This window comes from Centroberyx affinis, unplaced genomic scaffold (assembly GCF_046629955.1).
Source record: "Centroberyx affinis isolate AG114_WGS23_722 - 3 ecotype Tasmania unplaced genomic scaffold, CSIRO-AGI_Caff_v1 ptg002105l_1, whole genome shotgun sequence".
NCBI lineage: Eukaryota > Metazoa > Chordata > Actinopteri > Beryciformes > Berycidae > Centroberyx > Centroberyx affinis.
Window position 1 is genome coordinate 45326 of NW_027280430.1, and position 23831 is coordinate 69156.

The following is a 23831-nucleotide window of genomic DNA, read 5'->3' on the forward strand; positions in this document are numbered from 1 at the left end:
TTTTTTTTTTTTAATCAGGTGACCCGTGACCATTATATATGATGTCAATAGTAAAAAAAAAAAAAAAAAAAAGGCAAAGACCTGAAAATTGCTGGATGAACATAAATTGTTGAAATAAGACCCCTGGCATTGTACAAAGTTACACTGTTTTATGTGTTCCCTGTTCATATTGCTCGTGGCTGTGGTACTATTCTTCTTTGCATGTGTATAATTGTACAATAAAGGGAAAAATCATGTCTTTCTCAGTGACTTCCATGCGAACATCTGTTTGTGAACCTTTTCCATTTCAAAATAATAGCAAAATTACAGTTTGATTGGGATTTCCAGGGATCCCATTTTCAGACAGGAAAGCTCTCTGAATTAGCTGTTCTGTGCTCGGCCGAGTAGCTTCTGCCACCGAGTGGCTGTTCCAGGTCAGTGCATGTAGATTGTTCTGACCAGTCACAACAACTCGACTCTCCTCACACATGCGCGTGCACAAATACGCATGCATGCATACGCACGCAAACACGGCAGGTTCTGCTGCATTCAATGGTCCTCGTAAACGGGCCAACACCTGCACTTGTTTCTGCTCCGCATGTCAAGCTGCACCCATGTTGATCCAGGCCAGATGTTGTAAATATAAGTGCGAAACTTGGGCTAGCTCGATGATTCGTGACTTTTGTGCTGGGCTGGGAAATCGCAAACAAGGCTTTATGTTTGTATGAAACATCACAAAACATCAGCTTTAATTTAACTGCTGAGACTTCTAAAATGTAATCAACCAACAGGCATCATACAACGTTTGGAAGTAGAGTTTACGGGTTACGAGGACACGTAAATACATCACCGCTTGCCGTTGGTTTTCTACCGCCCCCTTGCTCGGTCTGAAAGCAATTCACTCTGATGACGTCACTCACAGAGTTGTCATGGCGTCTTCGGGACTGAAGCTAGAGCTGCAATTTAGCTAAAATCTGTCGACAGTTTGTAAATCGAAATGGAGAAAAATGCAAACCTGCATCGAGATATGGAGGGGAGTTCTTTGTGTGCCACCATTGCAGCAGAGATGGACGATGTTACGGCTGTTGGTGGGATGAAAGGAGCAACCGATAAATGCAAGAATAGTGAGCCTCCTCTCAGTACTTTGGTTAACGTTAGTTGTAATAACAGCACCGCTGCTGTTCCCAGCGCCGTTACTGTCATTTCCAGCGCTGAGAAATCTGACATGCCGGAGATGATCGAAATCCTCCCGGTGCAGGGAAAGGACACCGAGGCGGGCGGATCGTGGTCGGAGTCGGGGGATCAGATCAGTAACGGGATGGGACATGACTCGGTGGTACTGGCTACAGGAAATAGCGAGGGTGGTACCTCAAAGTTAGTAAACAACAAAAAGGATGGCCTGCCCTCATCTCTTCCCAGGGCATCGGGTGCGAGGGACACAGACGCGGATGCTGAGGTTTCGGGTTGTGCAGAAATCGAACAGACGAAACTTGCCAAACCGACACATCTATGCCCGGACAATACAATAACGGGAAACGTCAAATCGGGGCTACCCAGTGATCACACAATATCCGAGGGATTGCCGAGTGGGAGTGACCCTGATCCGAGCCTGGCTGGGGAATCTCGAAGCATAGATTCACTGGAGTCCTTCTCAAACCTCAACTCCTGCCCCAGCTCGGACCTGAACAGCGAGGGGCTGGAGGACAGAGGGCTGGCCTTGGCTCTACAGAGCGAGTACGGGGTGGATGGGAGTAAGGTTTCGTGCGCCAAGGACCGGGCCGCCGGGCAGTCCATATACCACATCAAGTGGATCAAGTGGAAGGATGAGAACACGCCGATCATCACCCAGAACGAGAACGGCCCGTGTCCATTACTAGCAATTATGAATGTCCTTCTGCTCGCATGGAAGGTAAAGGCTCTGAGATGAGCGTCAATCAATAGGAATCTGATAGGGGGACTGATTTACCACAAATAGGCATCTTAGATAAGTTAGATAAGTGATAAGTGCTCCCTGAACTCTATCAGGGCAGTTAGATCATGAAATAAAAATGAATTTGTTTTTATCAAAGTGCTCTATCTCTCCAAAGTGTGTTTTTTTTTCAGTTAGGTTAGAGGTTACCTGTCAGATTATGAGTATAATCTTAGGAAATAAAGCTTGTGGATATAGCCCAGTCCCTCTCTTGTAAGTGTCTGCACCCCCTAATTGAATCTTGGATGTGAGCCTGTTGTTGTATGACTTGCATCATTGATAAAACATTTAGAACTACTAATGGTAGATAAGAGATGGTGGTATGGATGCACATCTGAAACTAAAACTTGGTGCCTCTGCATCCCTAAGCACCTTCTGTGAAAATGAATCTCTGTCTGTTAAACTGCTCCTTCCTGTATACTGCAGGACATTGGATCCAACAGTAATAAGAGACGTCTGTTTGGCCCTATTTTTGGTTAACATTTATTGTAGCACTTTGTTTGATGAATGGGTGCTCATGTGTTTCTGTTGCAGGTTAAGATGCCACCTATGATGGAAATTATAACTGCTGAGCAACTAATGGAATATCTCGGTGAGTGTTTGTAGCTATGAAACCTGTTACAGGAGAGCATGTTCCAACAACCATCATTGATGAAGGGGGAAACTAATCATTATAATAACGATAACAAACCGTGTTGCCTCCCTGGATCTGGCCCTTTTTCTGCTTGGCTTTTTTTAACCTCGCTTCACACCTTCCCTCCTGATCTGTTTTCCACCTTGCAGAAAATAACAGGTTTAGTAGATTGAGCGCTACCCAGGAGTCCTCACTTGTAAACATGACTTGTGTTTCATGTCCCCTCAAACTTACTTAAGGTCAGATATATATTCCAGAGTCAACAGAGGAAGGGGAATCCCCGGTGCGCCAGTCCTCTGCTTTTGTCAAGGAAACAGGAGCCACCTCCTCTCCCTGTGCGGCATGCTGCGCCTCCTGCCGCCCCTCATAACTCGAATGTCTCTACGATATCAAAGTGGAGTGTCTGATTACGGCAGGCACTCTCACCGAGATAGAGCCAGTCCCTACTACTGTCTCCTCTCAGCAGTTTTCTGTTTGGCTGCAGTATCTGAGCTGTCAGTGTCCTTTGGCATGGGGAGACTAAACTCTTCCAGATCACAAGATAACATGTGAACTCTGTTTTTCGGGTCAATTTTTCCTTTTTATGTGATTGTTGAACTTGTCTGTGTGTGTTGACCACCCCGGCTCAAAGAGTACTCTCATTTCACACAAGTCACAGGTGACTCTAAATATTGAAGGACTTTTGCGGTATTGTCTCTCCGTGCATTGTTTTTTCCAAATGTGGCGTCTGTGTTGTATTTCAGAGTCAAAGCGACGTCTCGTGCTTTCTTTCGATTCCTGATCGAGCGATTCATCTTATGTAATGTTCAGGAGCTGCTAGATAACTCCTGAACTCGACCCTGCTCTTCACAACACATTAATACAAACGCCAAGGGTGATGCAGGGTGATGAAGCGTAGAGGGTGAGATAGATGCGGTATTAAAGAGGATGGTGGTGGTTCTTCAGCAGTTCACCATGGAGCAATGCTGGTGATCCAGCAGCAGAGAGAGAGAGCGAGACCCAGTCAGGGAGGAGGACCACAGTTCACTGGAGGACAGAGCGAAGGGGTTTTCCCTGGTGTGGACTGAGAAAAGCCATTCAGCTGGTCGGCCCCCTGCTGGGAGCATTCTTCACTTGCACTGAAGTCTGCATGGAGGGTGGAGATCAAATCAAAGGAGTTTGTTTTTTGCACACAACAACCATTTAATGAGCAAAATCACATTTGTTTACTTGCTCATGGTAACATTAGCTTTATTTTGTGCATTGACAGGCTAGTCCAGAGGTTGGCAGTTATTTTTCACAGCATGGCAGATAAAGAAATTGCCCTGCCTGTCTGGGCCAGCCAATTATAATCATATTGCTTCAGTCTCAATGTTATTTGTAAAGTGCTACTTAGGGGAAACAACATCCAAAATAGGCATTTTTTTGTGGATATACTGCATTCATTCTATTTGCTTCAATGAAATCAGTTTGCAAGTCAAGCTAAGATGCAGCATGGCAGTCTATATCTTTCTCCCTCTGTAGCTGTTTAACTTCATGTGTCTGATGTTGACAACAGGTCGATGGTGTCCCTTTAAGTAATTCTCAATGAAAGCATCTGCTGATAGTTGCGTGAGAGATTTATACATAAATTCACATTCACCAGTTCATAATACATTAAGACTCCTTTCTCCTTTCATGAATACAGGAGTAGACTACAATAGAACATTAACAACAATATAAAAAGAATATATTTGTAGAGGACTTTCATGACATTTCTTCTTACTAGGTGAATTACTTTAAATGGTTCCTGCAGTATAAGGAATAAACAATCGTATCAGTAATATGGTGTTCAAAATATGGTGTTCCTTGAAAAATCACTGCCTACCCTAGATTTTGGTTTGCCGTATTCATGATATGACAGTAAGCACAGTGAACCTTCGTCTGTAGTGCCGATCAGGCTAAGGGAGATGAGGAGCCAGGCAGGTGCCGGCTTACGGTCTCTGCCCCTCGGTTCTGTCTTCACCGAGTCGACACAACTCTCAGGTGACACCCCGCTGGACAGGGACTCGGCTGATCCCACATGTTGGGACCAGCCCTTCCTGCAAAAACAGCTGTCCGGTGCTTAACCCTCCACCGGGGATTATAAACTTCTCACAGCATCTGCCGTCGGTAGTGTCATGTTCTGTACAAACGCTTGAGTTGTGAAGCCATTTTGTTAATCACTGCATATCCCTGCTGATCAAGGTGGGGATTGTTTCCATCCATCATCTTCCCTGCCCATGTCTCTGCTTTCCTTTAATTAGCCAGTTTCCTTATTTTGTATCTCGTGCAACATATCTCTCTCTCTCTCTCTCTCTCTCTCTCCCTCTGCAGGCGACTACATCCTTGACACCAAGCCTAAAGAGATTTCTGAGGCCCAGCGGCTAAACTATGAGCAGGTAAGGCCCGCCTAATCACTGCAGACCATTATTATTAAATGTGTGTGTGATCTCTTTCTCTCTCTCTCTCTCTCTCTCTCTCTCTCTCTCTCTCTCTCTCTCTCTCTCTCTCTCTCTCCTCTCTCTCTCTCTCTCTCTCTCTCTCTCTCTCTCTCTCTCTCTCTCTCTCTCTCTCTCTCCCTCCCTCTCTCTCTCTCTGATCGTTAATTGAATGGAAGCAGCAGAGTTAAACTTGAGGTCCCACTTTTTTTTCCCCTTGCACACGCAAAATATCTCCGCTTTGCCATTTTGTGACTGCTGTTCTCACCGCCATTATTATTACAGTATACAAAGTGAGGTGCTGCTCATATGCAGTATAGCTGTGTCCATACACTCCAGTGGGTTTGCACAACATTTGCATTGAGGTTGCAAAGGTCAGCGCATGTTCGGTAATATGGAAATCAGCACTGGGTTGATTGCAAGCCATATAAAACTGCAGCTTAGCATTTTTTCCCCCCACTCCTATATAGGTTACATAAGACGTGTCTTGCAAGGCCCAGGGAACAACAGGGGTCAACAATGTCAGATCATGTTGTTTCACATGGCTGTGAACGCTTAGAGATGCATGGCTGGGTTCCGCTCCAGGCCAGCACTGAGGCTGTGTGTGTGTGTGTGTGTGTGTGTGTGTGTGTGTGTGTGTGTGTGTGTGTGTGGCTCACATGGAGAGGCACTCAGAGAAGGAGCTCCAAGCCCAGCTCCAGCTCCAGCTCCCCTGCTTCTTCCCATCTCTGCTGTCTGCCTACAGTGTGGGAGGGGCCCTGCCTCTCCTCCTCCTCTACACTCTTGTGTGGCAGGGAACCAGCAGCACATCTGTGAATGGTTTCAATCCACACTTGTCCCTCATTTAGAGAGGAGAAAAAATAATGTGCGGCCTCCTCGTAGCTTGCTCTCTGGCATGGTCTTTCTAAATTTAAGTCGAGCTGAAATACATCCTCTTAAATGAAACGGCGGCGTCCTCGGCTCGCAGTTAAACTGAGGGAGTGGTTAGCATTTGTGTTGCATAGTAATTATGGTGGTCTGATCCTGGATGCTGGCCCAGAGCACCGAGCTCTTTCTCCTATGGGTGTCCTGATGTCTGTATGTGTCTGTACGTCCCTGTGTGTGTCTGTGCTGGTGGCTCTAGGTGCTGTGGTTGGTATGTGGAGTTTGAAGGAGACTACAGTGGGGAGGGATCTGGGATGCTAGGAGAGAGCGAGTCTCTAGTATGCTAACGTGCATGTCAAACAAAAAGTCTACTCTTCTTCACATCGTGAGAGGTGTATTTTCATTGCATTTTGCCTTTGTTTTGGATAGTGACAAATTTTATCTGAAGCTGATCTGATTTTGAAGAGAGCTGTACGAGTTCATAATAGATAGGCCTAATTCTATTTATAAATTCAGCTTCAAAACATCATCTGTCACAGGAGGATATGAGGATTAAAATAGCAATTGCTTGGATGTTCTTTGGCTATTGTTAAATATTTACTCAGAGGAGCTGTGGAAGTGAGAGCGTAGTTTTGTTCTGCGTTAGTCTCAATGGACACAGCTCTAAAGCGCTCTTACGCTTTGCAGGACCATTCATCCATGATGACAGTGTTCAAGCATTGGAAGAAATACACTATTATGCTTAAGATGCCTCTTCTATTTAATTTGCTGTGAAAATATGGACTGAAGCCAACAATGGGCATCATTCACAAAAGTTTTCTTAAGTTATTATTACTGTTGTTCTTGAGAAAAGTGCCTAGAAAAACCAACGTGGGATTCATAAAACATGCACAACCCCTTATGTGCGTGCACTCAGGCGTATCTGATGATGAATGCCAATTGCTCATGAATTGGATGTGCATGTCTGTTGATGTTGATTAGCATATAGGTAGATGCCCCTGACAACCCCATAAAATGTGCGCTGACTTAAGGGTCATGTGCAATATAGAAAGCACTAACAGGAAGGTGGAGCATCCGTGACAAAGAGACTCAAGAAGAAAAACTCAAGAAGAAATAGAAATGTTGTCGTGAGTGAGTGAAAAAAGTGTAAGCAGTGGAGTGACCACAACCAAGAAAATACTGATACTAAATAGATGAAGGTGTAATACCGAAACGCGTTAGCAGTCATGGCCAAAAAATAAATTGGTGAAAATTAGGTGACGTCTTCTTTGTTATATTCTTTTTTTATTATTGGTGTGCTGCTTTCTTTCAACTCTAAAAATACTGATACTGTCAGTGCTGTGACATCAGAGACACGCACTTTGGATGAAATTAAAAAGAAATCAGCTAAACAGGTTTCCAGTTCAATAGAATTGCCTATTATGGCTATGAATTTGTTCAGTTAATATGGTAGCCTAATTAGGCTTACAAATGTATTGACACACATTTTGTTGTGTGACTTAGTGACTTTGCATAAAGAATAAACCTTTTGAATTAGAAACCTCTTCAGCCTATCTGCCCCCTCACATGTTCCAAACACACACAGATTATGATCATACCAAAGAACAAATTCAGGTAGAAAAAAAATTATGAATGCCGAAATGTTTGTGGAAATGTTGCCCTGGATTTCCAGTCTAATATAAAGGACATCCAGAGTGCTAGTGGAATAAAAACAGACATGTATTTCTGACAGTTGGCTTATGTGTGTTTCTCCATCAGGTCATTTGTTTGTGTGCTTTCCCAAGTGTAACCTGTTGATTAAAACAGACAGATCGCTGCTTTATGCAGCTTGCTTGCAGGCATGTGAGAATGAAGTATTGATCTGAGATAATGTAACAGGAGGAAGGACTGTCTAGATCCATTCAGAGGCTCCTCTCTTTCCCTCATAAAACCTAGAGTAGTTGGCATTATGGTGGACCTTTTTATTTGATGCTAGAGCCTTGAAAAGGACCAAATCCTCAGGTTTATCTTTTCACATGGAAGTAAACATGTGGAGTTACAGATTGTAATTCAGAAAATCTTTCAAACTACCTTGATGGTCCATCTGACAAATTTGTAGAGCAGTGACAGCTGTTGATGTATACCTGCTTTCATGATAGTAGGACCCTCACTGTGGGACTTATAGCCTTGTAAACTGATCATTAACTACAGGGAAAATTACGTAATGTAATGGTTTACTTCTGTCCCCGAGTCTTACTGATTGATTTGGGGGTTTTTTTGGTTCATGGTTCTGTTGTTAATAATTTTGAGGATATATTGGTGGACAGACACAAAATACACACACACACACACACACACGGCAAACATCTGAGAGGATGCAGACTACAGTGTTCATTGCTGACAGAGCCTCATGTCAGCCTGTACAATCTCATCCCTCCAATGTGATTTTCTTTGAACAACAGACATAAAAATAATGTGATTATCAAGATATCAACAAAAAAAGAGCATAATGTAACTTGTGTCCAGCACAGCGGTGGTGAAAGAGTGTATTGCTCAAGTGCCTTGCTTGGCAGAACACTGGTAGTTTTTAGATTTAAAATCAGAATGCTAGATTGTGAAAGCATTTAATTCCCCAATGCTAGAGAACATGGCCTATTTAGTTATTATTTCCAACAGTTTGAGGCTCGATGATAGTTCGATTTATAGGCCACATTATGTTTTAATGTGGGAACTCCCACATGTCAGCAGGCACTGTTGGGTGCATCTTGTCATTAACAGTGTTAAGAAATGAAAGCAGATTCTTTTTTTTTTTTTACCTGGGTGAGTTATGAATGAATTAGATTGATTGATTTGAGTGATTTTGCCCCAAGTTCCTTATGCTACCATGGGTTCATACATTTTCTTATATGGGTGGCCCATGTAAGAATCAAATCCCTAATTTTGGCACTGTAATGCCATGCTGTACCAACTACATCGGAGCACAGTTCATTTGTTCTACTTATGATTTTGTTTTAACTCAATTTTGCGAAAAGTTAACAGAGTGTGAGAGAGGCAGAGCGGCCTAGCTCGGACATGTTTACTCTGAAGAATGAAAGTGCAAATACAGTCCAGAGCAGTCTGTACTGTGCTAATGTTACACTGTGGCAGTGACTCCAACACAAACACAGACAGATCTGAGTGATGGCGTGCTAATCAGCAGATCTCAAAGCGCTCATCTGCTGTTATTCGACTGAAGCCTTCTGCCCTGAAGTAAAGAGATGTGGTCCATTACATGGGTCCTGCTAATCCTGCCATCACTGCTCATAAGCGTTCTAATCCGCACACTCAGACGGGCCAGCTAAAGGCTTTTCACCTCACCACTCCTCGCTAAGCGTCAGAGCTGGAGGAGCTCACTGCTCGTGGAACACATCTCCACTGTAAAATTAAAAATAGAGTCCGCACACTGCTCTACTCCCATTTACAAAGTTATTTGCCAGTTACTGGCTGTGTGACGTTTAGAGCCATTATGCTCTTCATCAGACATGAAAGACAATGAACACTGCCTCCATTAAAAGCCTTTTAGACAGGTCACATGATAGGTCACCTGGTCAAAAATACATCACCATTCATAGTGTATAAATAAACATATTCAAAAACAGCATGTTGAATAATACATAGTTAAATTTCATAATACAGTGTTTACAAAATATTACAAAATATCTTAGAATAGATATGAACAGTCATCCAAAAAAATCTGATATGAGCATGAAGACCTGTATTGTGCACATAGCGTGAGATTTATTTTGATGAAACCTGTATAGACCCTGAAATTAACCATATGATGTCATCCAGCCCTCATGACAGGGCAACTCCATAAGATCCCTTTTAAACCTGGGAAAACCCTGAACTAGAATATTTCCTTACATGGTAAAACATATTAGAGAAATGGCAATTGTTGCAACTAGTCATCCCAAATTTTCATCTGAGCATAAGTTTTAGGACAAGTTAACAGAGTAAATTAAAGTAATTTATTTGATATTTGGTAACTCACCAAAATAACTGCATGAAGTTTATGACCCATCACTTCACCAGATACCTTCCTTTGAGAAGGTTGAGTAAGCCAAAAAAAGCAGCTTCTTGTATAATTATTATTCACTGTACATCTCAGTGGGATTTCAGCTGTAGGATGGACTCTGCCCTGTCGTACTCTGTTACAATGTGGAATAAATAGCTGATTCTCAGACTCAATGTTTAAGCCCTGAAATAGTATATCAACCATAAACATTGCTCACCCATTTCCATGCCTCAGGTTACACAGTTACAACCAGAAACATGGTAATATATTTCATCCTGCAACTGAAATCCGATTGAAATGCAAGAGGCAGCATTTAGGGCTTGCTAGATTATATCAAAGGAAAGTATCACTCATCTAGTGATGTTGATGAGACTTAAAGTTTAAACAGAAGTTGTGTGTCAAGTGATGTAGCTAAATAATGAACTTAGATTAATTTCCTTGTAGTTAAAGGAGAAGGCGGGTGTCATTTAGAGTTACAGCCTCTCTACTGTCTACGTCTAGTTTACGTTTTGCCCCAGTCATTTCGCAAGGCTTGATGTTCAGTTTTTTAACATTTACTAGTTTTTCATCATTTTAAAATACAAACATTACGGTGTCAAACCTACGACGGCCCAAATAAAAAGACATGGATGTGACAAAGTGTGTTAGGCGACATGTTTTTGAGGGATTATTTACTGGCGGAAACTTGCATTTCTTTCTGTGGGTGTCAGGTGGTTGACAGTAAGCAGAGTTTAACATAATGTGCACACTGATATGAACACGCGCACAGCTCAAGCACAGTGGAATAATCATAAAACAGAAACTTTGGCAAAACCAAATTAAGGCTTCATGTTTACTGTGATGGATTATCTAACTCGGACAATTTTCATGTGTGTAGAAATTGTGTTTCATACTGTAGAAAAATGAATGGCAGCAAATGGTTTCTTCTGAAGGTAGGAAAAGAGCTCTGATACCTCCAAGTGTTCTGACTTTGTGTAGACATGAGGAATAAAGTAGAAGAGAGGGGCAACCTAGACAATTGGTGCAAACAAAACAAAAAATACTGGTATTATCCTGTAATGTTTCCCAATACTATTGCTGAGCTGATGGAGTGGAGCCTGGGTGGAGCTTATGTTTCCATAATATGTGTAAATATGGAAGCAAACATCATCATGCCCTGAATTCAAGACCTTGTTCTCCTTGTTCCCCAGAACATGAGTGATGCCATGGCGGTGCTGCACAAGCTGCAGACGGGTCTGGATGTGAACGTGAAGTTCACAGGGGTGCGCGTCTTTGAGTACACCCCAGAATGCATTGTGTTTGATCTGCTGGACATCCCCCTCTACCACGGCTGGCTGGTTGACCCCCAGGTGAGACTGACCTTCCTCACTGCTGCGCTGCCTTCCCCTTTCTTCAGCCCAACTTATTTTCTTGGCCTCTCTTCTCTCCCTGCACATCTCTCTCTCATCTTCCACCGTTGTGATAATCTGTTTGCCTGAAATCAAGTCTGCACAGTGGTGATAGCGGAAATATGAACACCCTGTTACTAGCTGTATTTTTTCTCCGTTGTGAATATTATAGAATGATATTGTAGCTTGTTCTTCTATTTATAGTACAATAGGACAAAAGCTTGGTGAATGCTCTTTTCCCTAATTATTTTTTATCGTTGTTTTCAGATGCGTGACATTGTCAAGGCAGTGGGAAACTGCAGCTACAACCAGCTGGTAGAGAAGATAATATCCTGCAAACAGTCAGACAGCAGTGAGCTGGCAGGGGAAGGTGAGTGTTTTAGTCATTTCATTGCTTTCCCTCTGTCCTTCTCCCACATCTATGTTGCTTATTAAGGCCCACATTTCACTACTCTGTTTCTCAGTTTGCTCCCTGTGTAGTTAAAGGTGATATAAAAGAGCAAAAGAATAAAGTGACAAAAATAATAAACCTCATTTCATGGCCTAAACACAAGAGACTGACATTTTGATGATGTCCTCTTTCTCTTAAGTTTGCACATTGCAGTCAAGTATCAAGTTCTTCATTAAACGGTACAAGTACAGCTTTGCAGAGTAATGAGATTTTACAGCATAACATTCATTCAGCTGCACATCCATTACATGGGGTGTGTATATTGGACTGCCCAGTGCAAACACATTCTGCACAAAACCACTGACCCAGTCCAAATAAAGCCAAGTACATGTGGCTACTCAACAAATGAGCTGCTTCCACAGCTCACAGTAGCTCTACCAGCTGTGTGTAACTTCTCCTCTGTAAATACTCTCTCATTCAACATCATGCTTCCTAATTAGTTGTCAGCTGGGGAGCTGCCAGTTTTACCCATCAAGATCTCCGCCTTAGCCCATGATGATACCTTGCATTCACCCCTTTCTGTTGGATAGTGTAAACCTGTTAGATGTTTTTTTCTCTCCTGGCTTGAGAGGCTTTTTGGTAACACTTTATAATAACCATCATTAATAAATGGTAAATTGATAGTTAATTAAACTTTAGTTAATAGTTATTTTACTGTTAACAAACAATGAAATGATCATTAATAATGTTTACTAATTATTAGTAATGCTATAATTTATGTTATTTTATCATTAGTTTGTGTAATATAAAATCATTTGTTTATAAATGATATATTGTATCATAGCTGATAAGAGACGGTAAAAAGGGTAAAAAGCTATGATACAATATATAATTTATAAACAAATGATTTTATATTACACAAACGAATGATAAAATAACATACATTATAGCATTACTAATAATTAGTAAACATTATTAATGATCATTTCATTGTTTGTTAACAGTAAAATAACTATTAACTAAAGTTTAATTAACTATCAATTTACCATTTATTAATGATGGTTATTATAAAGTGTTACCGGCTTTTTTACAGCATGCACGGTATAGCCTAGAAATTGATGTGAGAACTGGATTTAAGCGGTTTGATGCTGCTGGCCGGCCATCAGTTGCCCATCACTGCTTTAAGAGATAAAATAGCACTTTACACCATGTTTAAATGGAGCAGCCTTTAAATGGACTGACATCATTTCAGCTGTCTCATTCCGCTTATAAAACTCTCATAAACCTTCTTTGTATTTGTCATTGTAACTTTTTAATGGGCTTAATTATTAAATATTTTCCCTGTGTAGGACAAACACCAATCAAAGAGCTAAAATTGTTATGTTCGCCTCCTAAGTGCCGATTCCAGCGTTTCTAGGGCAGCCTTTGTCTATTCTTCCATCTGTTTGTCTTTCACACTGATTTTGTCTGTGTTTCTCACACTCACTCCAAATTGACTGTCACTCTTTCTCACTAATGTCACTCACCATCTGCCTGTCAGTTTATGTTGAGTCCACTATTGTAACTGTGGCTTCCAAATGCAAGGAATCAAAATTCTCAAACAGCCACTATAGACGCCACAGCAGGGTTTCCAACATGCTTTCCAAGCCGTGACCGGTATGCATAAATAAGTACAGACTTAGTTACCTCGTGTGATGGTTGATTGTAGTTTAGGTGATGCATCCAGTAGCCCATGGCAACTAGATGATGACAGGGTGATGAAAGTGTTGATGATCCAAATAAAAAGGTAATTTACAAGTGACAAACAAATCTTAGAAAATGAAAGCACAAGGAAAAACTATGCACTGGCGTCTTCGTGGGCTAATAAATTAGCTACCTTTGACGCCATATTAACTATGTACAGGTCAATAGGTAAGTGATAGGTAAGACTTTTCAAAATAAGAGCACATCATAACGTGAACAAATCCATAATATGAATCCAGTTCATTTTCTGTAAATGAATTACATGAACTAAGGACAAAACCAACAACACATGCAAAAATTAACCTTGTCAATATTAACAAAACGGCTCCTACAGTATCACTTAACAGGTTATGGGTCCACGTTGCTGCATTTGCTATGGACTCACAAGGTCAACCTCTCCCTCTTTTTCCCTGCATGTTTCTTCCTTTTCTGCCACCGGTAGGCATCGTGGCAGAGCAGTTTCTGAGCAGCACAGCCACTCAGCTGACGTACCACGGCTTGTGTGAGCTCACATCCACTGTACAGGAGGGAGAGCTCTGCGTCTTCTTCAGGAATAACCACTTCAGCACCATGATCAAATACAAGGTAAAAACACACTGTACTGACTACACCAGTACCAGGACTGTCTGGTTCTCTGCTAATGTCCATGCAAATATCAGCAAAACTAGGTTCACCCTCGAAAACAAGTTGCGTTCTCTTTCGTCTGTGAACTAACCACTACAAACTCTGCATTAATCAAACTCCTCTCTCTGGGCTACTCAGTAAGAAATTGTGCTTTTGATGGATTGTTGATTTTCACACAAAAGACAAAGCATTTAATTGATATTTGATTAAAATAACACAATATTTTAAGATGTCTAATCATTAAGTCCAGTGGATAAAGACAGGGACCTTGCTACTATCCAGTGTTATAATCTTTCTGTTAACAGCTGAATTACTTGGCGGCCTCCTCTTTCTGCTTCTCTTCCCTCCCAACTGTCAGACTTCCTCACACTTCAGTCCCTTAAGAGTGTTCACTGCACAGCGTTCCTACATCATGTTCTTAAAACTGATGAAAACTCCCTATTTAATTATAACGGCTATGCAGTGTACCAAGACAAGTCATGGTGATCTTTTAAGGAGGTCCTGTTGAGCACCTACAGGTCTGCATCCTATCTCCAACAGCTCCCGCCCAGCGCTGCCGTGCCATGTCACTGCAGCCGGGACAGACCTTTCCTGTTATCTACAGGTGGGGAAGTGGAGCCTGCGTACATTCATTTTGAATAGTACAGTATGGTTGCCAATGTAAGCAAAGCTGTGTGTAACACCTACAGTTGAGGCCATATATTTAAATACACCTAGGCTAAAGACATTCAAACTCAATTTTTCACAACTCCACATATTTCATGTTACCATACATTTCTTGTGTTAAGTCAATAGGGTGTCTACTTTATTTCCATAAGAGATCATTTCAAAATAATAGCCAAGAAAGATATTTATTTCAGCTTTTATATACTAGAACAGATTTTCAGTGGGTCAAAAGTTTAAATACACCAAGTTGACTGTCTCTTTAAACTGTATGGAAGATTCCAGAAATTGATGGAATTACTTTTGGAAGCTTCTGATATGCCAATTGTCATAATTAGGAGCTAATTGGGAATGCACCTGTGTTTTAATGGGGAGTGCACCTTTATTTAAGGGCCTACCCTCAGAGTCAGTGCCTCTTTGCACTTGATACCATGGGAAAATCCAAGCAACTTAGCCAAGACCTCAGAAAAAGAATTGTGGCGCTCCACAAGTCTGGTTCCTCCTTAGGGGCGATTTCCAAGCGACTGAAGGTCCCACGAGCGTCTGTGCAAAACATTGTACGCAGGTATAAAAATCTTGGAACCACACAGACACTGAATCGTTCAGGAAGAAGGAGAAAATTATCCCCTAGGGCTGAACGAACCTTGGCCCGAAAGGTTCAACTGAACCCCAAGACAACAACAAAGGAGCTGGTGAAGGAGTTGGAGGCACAGGGTACCAATGTGTCTAAATCCACTATTAAGAGAGCCCTACATCGCCAAGGCCTGAAAGGCTGTCGTGCACGGAGGAAGCCCCTACTCCAAGACCGGCATAAAAAAGCGAGAATGAAGTTTGCAGATGATCACCAGGACAAAGACATAGCCTTTTGGAAGAGGGTTCTCTGGTCAGATGAGACAAAAATTGAACTGTTTGGCCACAATGATCAGCGCTATGTGTGGAGGAAAAAGGGTGAAGCTTTCCATCCAAATAATACCATCCCAACTGTGAAGCACGGGGGTGGCAACATTATGTTGTGGGGTTGTTTTGCTAGAAATGGGACTGGTGCACTCCAGAAAATAGATGGCATCATGAGGAAGGAGGATTATCTGCAAATACTGAAGCAACATCTCAAGACATCAGCTAAAAATTTGAAGCTTGGTCGTAATTGGGTCTTCCAGCAAGACAACGATCCTAAGCATACTGCCAAAGTTGTGACAAAATGGATCACAGACAACAAAGTAAAAGTATTGGAGTGGCCATCACAAAGCCCTGACCTGAATCCAATCGAGAATTTGTGGACTGAACTGAAAAGGCGTGTCCGAGTAAGGAGGCCCACAAACCTGACCGAGTTACACCAATTCTGTCAGGAGGAATGGGCCAAAATTCCGGCAAAGTATTGTGAGAAGCTTGTGGAAGGCTACCCTAAGCGTCTGATTCAAGTGAAACAATTAAAAGGCAACATCACCAAATACTAACAGAGTGTATTTAAACTTTTGACCCACTGAAAATCTGTTCTAGTATATAAAAGCTGAAATAAATATCTTTCTTGGCTATTATTTTGAAATGATTTCTTATGGAAATAAAGTAGACACCCTACTGACTTAACACAAGAAATGTATGGTAACATGAAATATGTGGAGTTGTGAAAAATTGAGTTTGAATGTCTTTAGCCTAGGTGTATTTAAATATATGGCCTCAACTGTATAACCCTTAGATAAAGGCCTGTGAGTACCCAAGACATCCACGTGGACACACACATACAATCCTGTTAGCACTGTCATGATAAACCACCAGTTACCTAAAAGACCCGGTTGTGTACTAATGGTAAAATCTGTAAAGTTGCGATGAAGTTTACATGCGGTTTGACACTGATAAGGTGTGTATGTGTAATGCGTTAAGTATGTGTGTGTTTCCTAGGGCCAGCTGTACCTCCTGGTCACAGACCAAGGCTTCCTGACGGAGGAGAAGGTGGTGTGGGAGAGCCTCCACAATGTGGACGGAGACGGCAACTTCTGCGATTCGGAGTTCCGGTTGCGGCCTCCTTCTGATCCAGAGACGGTGTACCGCGGACAGCAGGACCAGATAGACCAGGTCTGAACACTGATGAAGGCAAGGCTGGCAAACCCAGCATTTATCCACCCTGAAACACTTTAGCATGTTGTGCCTGGTAATTTTACACAGATCTTCAGTGCCCCGGCTGTACTCTCCTCAGGCTTGCTGCTCAGTGTGTTTTTAGTTGTAGTCATTTTGCAGAAATCATATAAACACTGGGGGAAAAGGGGAGAGAAGGCCTATGTGTGTACGTGGGTGAGACAAAAGAACAACACAAGAAACATCAAAACCCGAGAAGGAGGAGAATGGCACAAAGTCATCAAAATGCATAAATAATGAGGAAGGGAAATCAAGTGAATTTGAGAGTGGCCGTCTGTACTTCTCTGCTTCAGCTGCACACCATCCCAGGCTGACAAAATTGTAAGGGAAAGTTCCTCAATAATAGATGTGTAAAAGCTCCCCATACATGCATTTTAAGCAGACACAGAGACAAACACACACGGACACACACACATAACACCCCACTGGTTAGACACTTGAAAGCCTGTAAAGAAGATAGCAGGGATACATGGCGCCCCCCTCCGTTCTGTCCCATGCATAGCTGTAGCACACTCTCCTCAACGGCCTCTTTAATAATGCATGGGGTTTTGGTCTCCTAGGCATTTTACTGGTTTCACAGCTGTCTGCTCATTGGTTGGCCAGTTTGGTCCGAACACAGGCTGGCCGACACATTGTCTGCCTTGCTCGCACACACACACACAAGAATATGGAGGACATCACTTCTTAATCTCCTCGTTTGCACAAGCCCAGTCTCTCTTATCAGTGAGAGAGCTTTATCTTGGAAATCAGCTGAGACAATTTTCAACACTCATGATCAATTCGATTAGGTTAGATGAAACTTCTAATGATCCCCATGGGGAATTTGGGTCATTGCACTGCAGTGGTAAAGAATATAATGTAGAAAAGAATAGAACAAATAGAACATATTGAAGATAATAGAACACATAATTACTACAAAAAGAAAATATTGAAGATAAAGACACAGATGGCTGGGTTACTAAGAGCTGGTCCAGCTGTGGTTGTGTGTGGGTTAAAATGTGTGTGTGTGTGTGTGTGTGTGTGTGTGTGTGTGTGTGTGTGTGCTTGGATGTGTGTGCAGTATTTGTTAAGGACTGAAAAAGATTTGATCTATTGCATATCAGAATACAGCATGTAAGTGGGCATCACACTGACAGGTGTGCTCGTAAAACACCAAAAAAGCAACTCTCTCTCTCTCTCTCTGTCTCTCTCTGTCTCACACTCACTCACTCACTCACTCTCTCTCCCTCGCCCTCTCCCTCTCTCTCTCTCCCTCTGTGCATATGTGTGTGTGTGTGTATCTAGGACTATCTGATGGCACTGTCGCTGCAGCAGGAGCAGCAGTGCCAGGACCTACAGTGGGAGCAGCTCCCCGAGGGCATCAGTGACCTAGAGCTGGCTAAAAAGCTTCAGGAGGAGGAGGACCGACGCGCCTCCCAGTACTACCAGGAGCAGGAGCAGGAGCAGGCGGCCGCCGCAGCAGCAGCAGCACAGGCACAGGTGGGGCGGGGGTGTGTGAGGGGAGATAGGGGGGGTTAGGTGGGGAAAGGGAGGAGAAGTAAGACTGAAAACCAATGTGGGGCATTTCATGTAATGCAAGGTGGAAAATGTTGTCCTTCAGGATCAGATGGAAGATTTAACAAGATTTCGGAATTGAGCAATCAAGGAGGAATTGAGGATTAAATGGGGAAAGGGTTTGTGATACTGGTAGGGATTTACTGAAGGACAGTTCACTTACTACGCCTCCAGCTGCAGATAGAAGTCTGATACACAGTACCAGGGTGCAGCCATTCATGAATTGAACTGAGAATGCATGGTAAATTCCAATTCAATTCCTGGAATTGGACCCAGCTCTAAGGAAACGGAATTGGAATTGAATTGGAATGACAGGAAACAGAATCACTTCTAAGAGAGGTTGTGTTGACTTGCTAAACATTATAAATCAAACACAATGAATCAAATAAAAGACAGTTAAACAAATCGAATACATTCAATAATAATGTATGTATTACGATTACATGTTATGTTTTAAAAAACACCTGAAAGGTACTTCTAACATTTTATGATATTCAGTGTTGATAATATATAACACTGTGTAATCTCAGATATGTGGTAAGAAAAAACAAAAAATGTCATAGAATTTTATTGAATTAAATTAAACTTCCTGAAATTCCAATTCAATTCCAATTCTGTTTCCTGTGGGTTTTTTCAAATTCCATTTCCAATTCCTCAGTTGAAATGAATTGATTGATGAATTGATGAGTTCATTCATGAATTGACCCCAACCCTGCACACTACATTGATGACATGATTCCCATAGATGACCCGATCAGAAGGAGTTGAGAGTATTTTACATCTCAGACGCAGTGTCACGTTGCGGTTTGTAACGAGCCCCCAGGTCTCGGCAGCTTCTCTGATTGTCCCGTTCTCCTCTGTCCCGTCTGTGCAGCAGGGTCAGCAGGAGCCTGCGGGGGGAGACGAGGCAGACAGAGGCGGGGTGGGAGCAGCCGGAGCAGCAGCTGGGGCCGGGACGGGAACAGCAGCCGGAGCCACGCCCAGCCCGGGGAAACAGCCCTCTTCTGGGGAGCGCAAACCCAAGAAAGAACCGAAGGATAAAGACAAATGTGTTATTTTGTAACATACAGTTTGTGTGTGCGTGTGTGTGTGAGAGAGAGAGCGTGTGTGTGTGTGTGCGTGTGTTTTGTGCATTTGCTTATCTGTGAGAAAGGGGACAGCATTTGTTTCTCCATGGATTTGACACACAACGCACAGCCCCCACTTGACGACAAAGAGAGGCAAGAAGGGAAGGAGACAGCTGGAGGAGAGACGCGACAAGACTAACAGAGGATTTGCCGTTCCCAAACCACTGGTGCCTGCTATCCTCTATCCTCAGTGGAACCCGGACATCAGAGGAAGGGACACAACTACTCCTTATCTTTCGTAGAGTTGGCCAAACTTTGTTACAAGTCGCACAGTGCACTATATTTGTGATGTGGGGTCAAGTTTATTCGGGGTGGTATATTTTATAGCAAAAGACAAAATCTACAGAAACAAAATGTCACCCTCTCGCCGTATTTTTTCCAAGAAAACCATTGTCATTCATTTTTCATTATTGCAGTTTATAAGCTATTTTTTGTATTCGTATTTACAGAACATATATAGATAAAAACCGGCTTTTGTTTTATTTGAGTTTTTGAAGATATTTTGAGCGAGAGATGCATAAATCATCTTAGGATTTGTTCAGTTAACTATTGGTTGGTGGAGCCTGTTTAGGCCTTTTTGGTTTGAAATAATCAAGAGTTTGGCCATGCTATTTTCTTTTTTTGGAGATGAGGTAACAAGAACATCATTGTGTGAAATATTTACACCTCTCTAAATGATGCCAAGATACTCATTTTATTTATGTATCTGTGTGAAAGATAGCTTTTGGGAGAGGTTTTATTTTTGTGTAAATTGAAAGGGATTTTCTCATAATATTGCCTGTTGGAAATTAATGTAACAACATTTGTGTCCCCCTTCTAAACACTATGTACCCAAATCATATGGATTTCTAAAGGGTTACTAATGCCAGATAGCTGCCAGATACTGTAGCTACATACTAATCCTCATCACTACTTGCCCTGTTCAGATTTGCCTTACCAGAGTATGGCAGTGTTGTATTCTGCTCTGTTTGAATGTGAATGTGTGTTTGTTTGCATGTGTATGGTATATACACATATGCTATGTATATGGTATAATCATGTGTATGGTATACATGTCTCATTTGCTGAGCATTGCTGACAATTTAAATTTGGAAATAGCCAAATATTTTAAATTGTATTAGTTAAGCTACACTTATGGGACATTTAATGTTTTTATGTCACAATCCTAATGTCATTTATATTCTTCACTACAACTGCTTAGTTTCCGGACCGTCACACTGACAGTCCAGCAGGACGGTGTGGCTGATCTAAACTAAAGAGTCTGACCTTGTGTTTGAGTGAGAAAGAACTGGATGCAGTGGTGGAGTGGGTTGCAGAATGCAGTTCACTATGTTTTCAAAAAGCATCTTAACACTTAGAATGGCACTAAGATGATCTTGGCACTAAGATGATCTTAGCACTAAGCTGCTCGTGGGAAACAGTTTAGATTGCTACCAGTTTAAAGGCTATGGCAGTATCCCATACAAACACTCTAAGAGGCCCAGCGCCTTGTCCCATTCTCACTGTCAGTCTCTTCTGGCCACTCGCTAAAGAGATATAATGTGTGTGCAGATGCCGCCATGACCTCCCCTGTTGCATTCTGGGTGTAGAATTTCCTATTGTGACTAGGTGTTGAAGAGGAATACCACGCAATTCAGGAGTTCACCATTCCTCTGGTCTAGGAAAGTTCAATTAATATTTGTGAATTCCCTCTTAAAGCCTGAATCAACACCTCTAATCTGTGACATCAAGATTTACAACTTGAATCCGTTCCAGTTGCAGTGATGTGAAACTGACTTGCTTGAGCTGTAGACCCAAACGAGCTTCGTTTTTTAGGAGTTTTCCCCTGGGTAACCTCACTGTCACCTTTTCTAGCCTGTTCTTAGTGGAACTGCACATCCGTGCGACATCTCAAATTCAGGGAGGGACAAACTCGTCAGTCATTTGTGGAATACAGGGGATAATAGTGGAAGTTCATTCATAAATTGAGCTGTCCTAGGGAAAAGGAAAAACATTTTTGAATACTGAAATTCCGTAGTATGACCTTTCAACTTGTGCGCTCCTCACCGCAACAGACAAATACACTATGTACAGATTTATGCACACATACAGTGGAGTTGGCTGGTAGTTTGTGCCATTATCCTACCATGGGACTGCCTCCTGAGAAACTTTTGTATCTATACATTCCAGTTGGATGCCTTGACTCAAGCCTTTTATTTGTCAGATCAAGAAAGACAGTTGTAGTAGGAGTTCCTTGCAGTGCTTGTTAAGTGGTCTCCATGTTTGTCTGTTACCGTTTTGTTCAACAAGAACAAGCCTACTGTTGTAAGGACTGCTTCCTACCTGGCAAGATGATGTGATGGGGGCAGCAGGCTACCTATGGGACGCCTCTTTGATGAGCTTGATTTGGAGGCTGGAGTTTGATCTCCCTGTTTGTCTGGCCCTCACAAGGCTATACTTTGTATATAAAACGCCTTACAACATTTCAAAGTATTTTATAGGACAAAAGGAAACAGGCGTATTACCAGAATGAGACAATCCATACATTTTAACACACATCAGAAATACTCTCAGGCCTTTTCTGAAGGGACATATCCTCGAGTATCTTTTTCAAATGGTATGCTTTGTATTGGCAGTACCTTGGCCTGTAGTCACTTTGTCAGTCACAATCACAAGTGTGTATGTATACACAGTAGTATACACACACAACAGATTATAGGCCAACTTTATAGTTTGAAGAAACTTGTGTATAGCTTTGGAAGTCAATGGAATATTTTGACACGTAAGAGGACTTAACACTATAATATTTAAGACCCTCATTGTTGAAGTCCACACTAAAGGACAATAGATGAAGCTGCTCCGCTTGTGTTCACTCGGACTACCCCCCCAAAAAAAGGAACACTATGTTAAGTATGTACAGATTGTATGGTGTGCTTTGTCATTTATACTAGTGATGACTACCGTAGTAGTTAAGTCAAAGAGGGGAAATGGTCTACAATACATTATTTTAGTCTCTGGTCTTTCCTAGACTCCTTGCCAATTCTCTCCATGCAGCTTTTTTTTTTTAAATACACACTTAAGAGAAGATAGTAAGAGAGGAACCATAAATCTGATCCTCAAAAATAGCTTGAAGCAGTAAGGAGAGTTCCTGGCAGCGTCCTCAGCGACAGTCTGCAGCAATGTGCTATTTTTTGTTGATCCTTTTGATGACTAAATTCAGATTGGGATATCATTGGGACCCGAATTCCCAAGTTTTACCTCCTTCATGTCTCGGCCCATAAAGTGATCATGCTGATTAAACATTCCAAAGGAAGTTTAAAAATGTAACCTCAGTTAGGACAGTTTCATCGATCTGAAAGATTGTTTGTCAGTGTTTGTATGACCGTGAGGTAGAGGCATGCCACACAACTTTTTCTCTTTTTTTTTTCAGATTTACTACTGTGCATTATCTTGCTATTCATATTCATTTCACTTATTACCAGAATTTGATCTTTTTTGTTGTAATGTGCGTTTCAGTTTCACCCTTGTTCCCAAGATTAATTGATCAGAAGGATATTGTGTGTTCAATGTCTCAAGTGATTACTTGTATGCCTTGTAAAAGTGATCGTGGGGTAAATGCTGTAAAATTAGTATTTTGACAAGGTGGTCTTTGAACATGTAGTCATTGTAATTGGTTTTGCACTGTTACATTGATATGCACTAAGAGAAAAGAAACATACCTCATTTTATACAGAACAGAAATTGTGCAAGAGTGCTATTGTTCTTTGGGTACCTTTTAAAAGTAATGGCCAAAAGAATTATCTCGACTTCGTAGCCGTTGCTCTCAAGCCAGTTGAATAAAATATTAATTTGTAAAAGTATGAAAGGGCTGTTAAACTGTTTTGGCTTAAAATTAAGGAGTGTATTTGTTGACAAAGTATATAACCATTTCAATAGAACTTGCTGCAATTTGATATATTCAGGTTAGTGGTGCACCTATACCAGGCAGAAGGCTATCACTAAAAATGCCTGAGTACCAGCACACAGTTAATTTGATGATGCTGAGAGGTTTTTTATCAATTACTTTACAAAAAAAAGATAGGTGGGTGATTACATAAGTCTATGCTATGTAAAGTTTTTCTGCACAATTTGACAGAAAATGTGTAGATTGGACAAAACTGCAATAAAGAAAATGGCTCAAATGGTACTCGACTTGATCAGCAAAAAAAATGATATAGGTGCATCCCTAATTCAGGTAGCTATTTTCCAGTCCAGTCAAAGTCTGTTTAATTGCATAGCTTCTCACAAATGTAATGTGATATGCTCATACTTTGAC

General features: G+C 41.7%; 1 protein-coding gene across 6 annotated transcripts; it reads left to right on the forward strand.

Annotated features, from left to right (window-relative positions):
- The first annotated feature begins 898 nt into the window (after positions 1-898).
- Positions 899-20451, forward strand: mindy2 (MINDY lysine 48 deubiquitinase 2). Of its 6 annotated transcripts, none has more exons than XM_071531643.1 (9): positions 899-1888; positions 2483-2540; positions 4917-4981; positions 11108-11266; positions 11573-11675; positions 13882-14024; positions 16623-16796; positions 18141-18348; positions 19379-20451. In XM_071531643.1, exons 1-9 carry the CDS (start codon positions 977-979, stop codon positions 19471-19473), a joined length of 1917 nt encoding a protein of 638 aa, XP_071387744.1. In that variant the 5' UTR covers positions 899-976; the 3' UTR covers positions 19474-20451. The 6 variants fall into 6 exon arrangements, with proteins under 6 accessions (XP_071387744.1, XP_071387739.1, XP_071387740.1 ...); XM_071531638.1 differs by having other exon boundaries at positions 18141-18335; positions 19285-20451; XM_071531639.1 differs by having other exon boundaries at positions 18141-18335; positions 19288-20451.
- The last annotated feature ends 3380 nt before the right edge of the window (positions 20452-23831 follow it).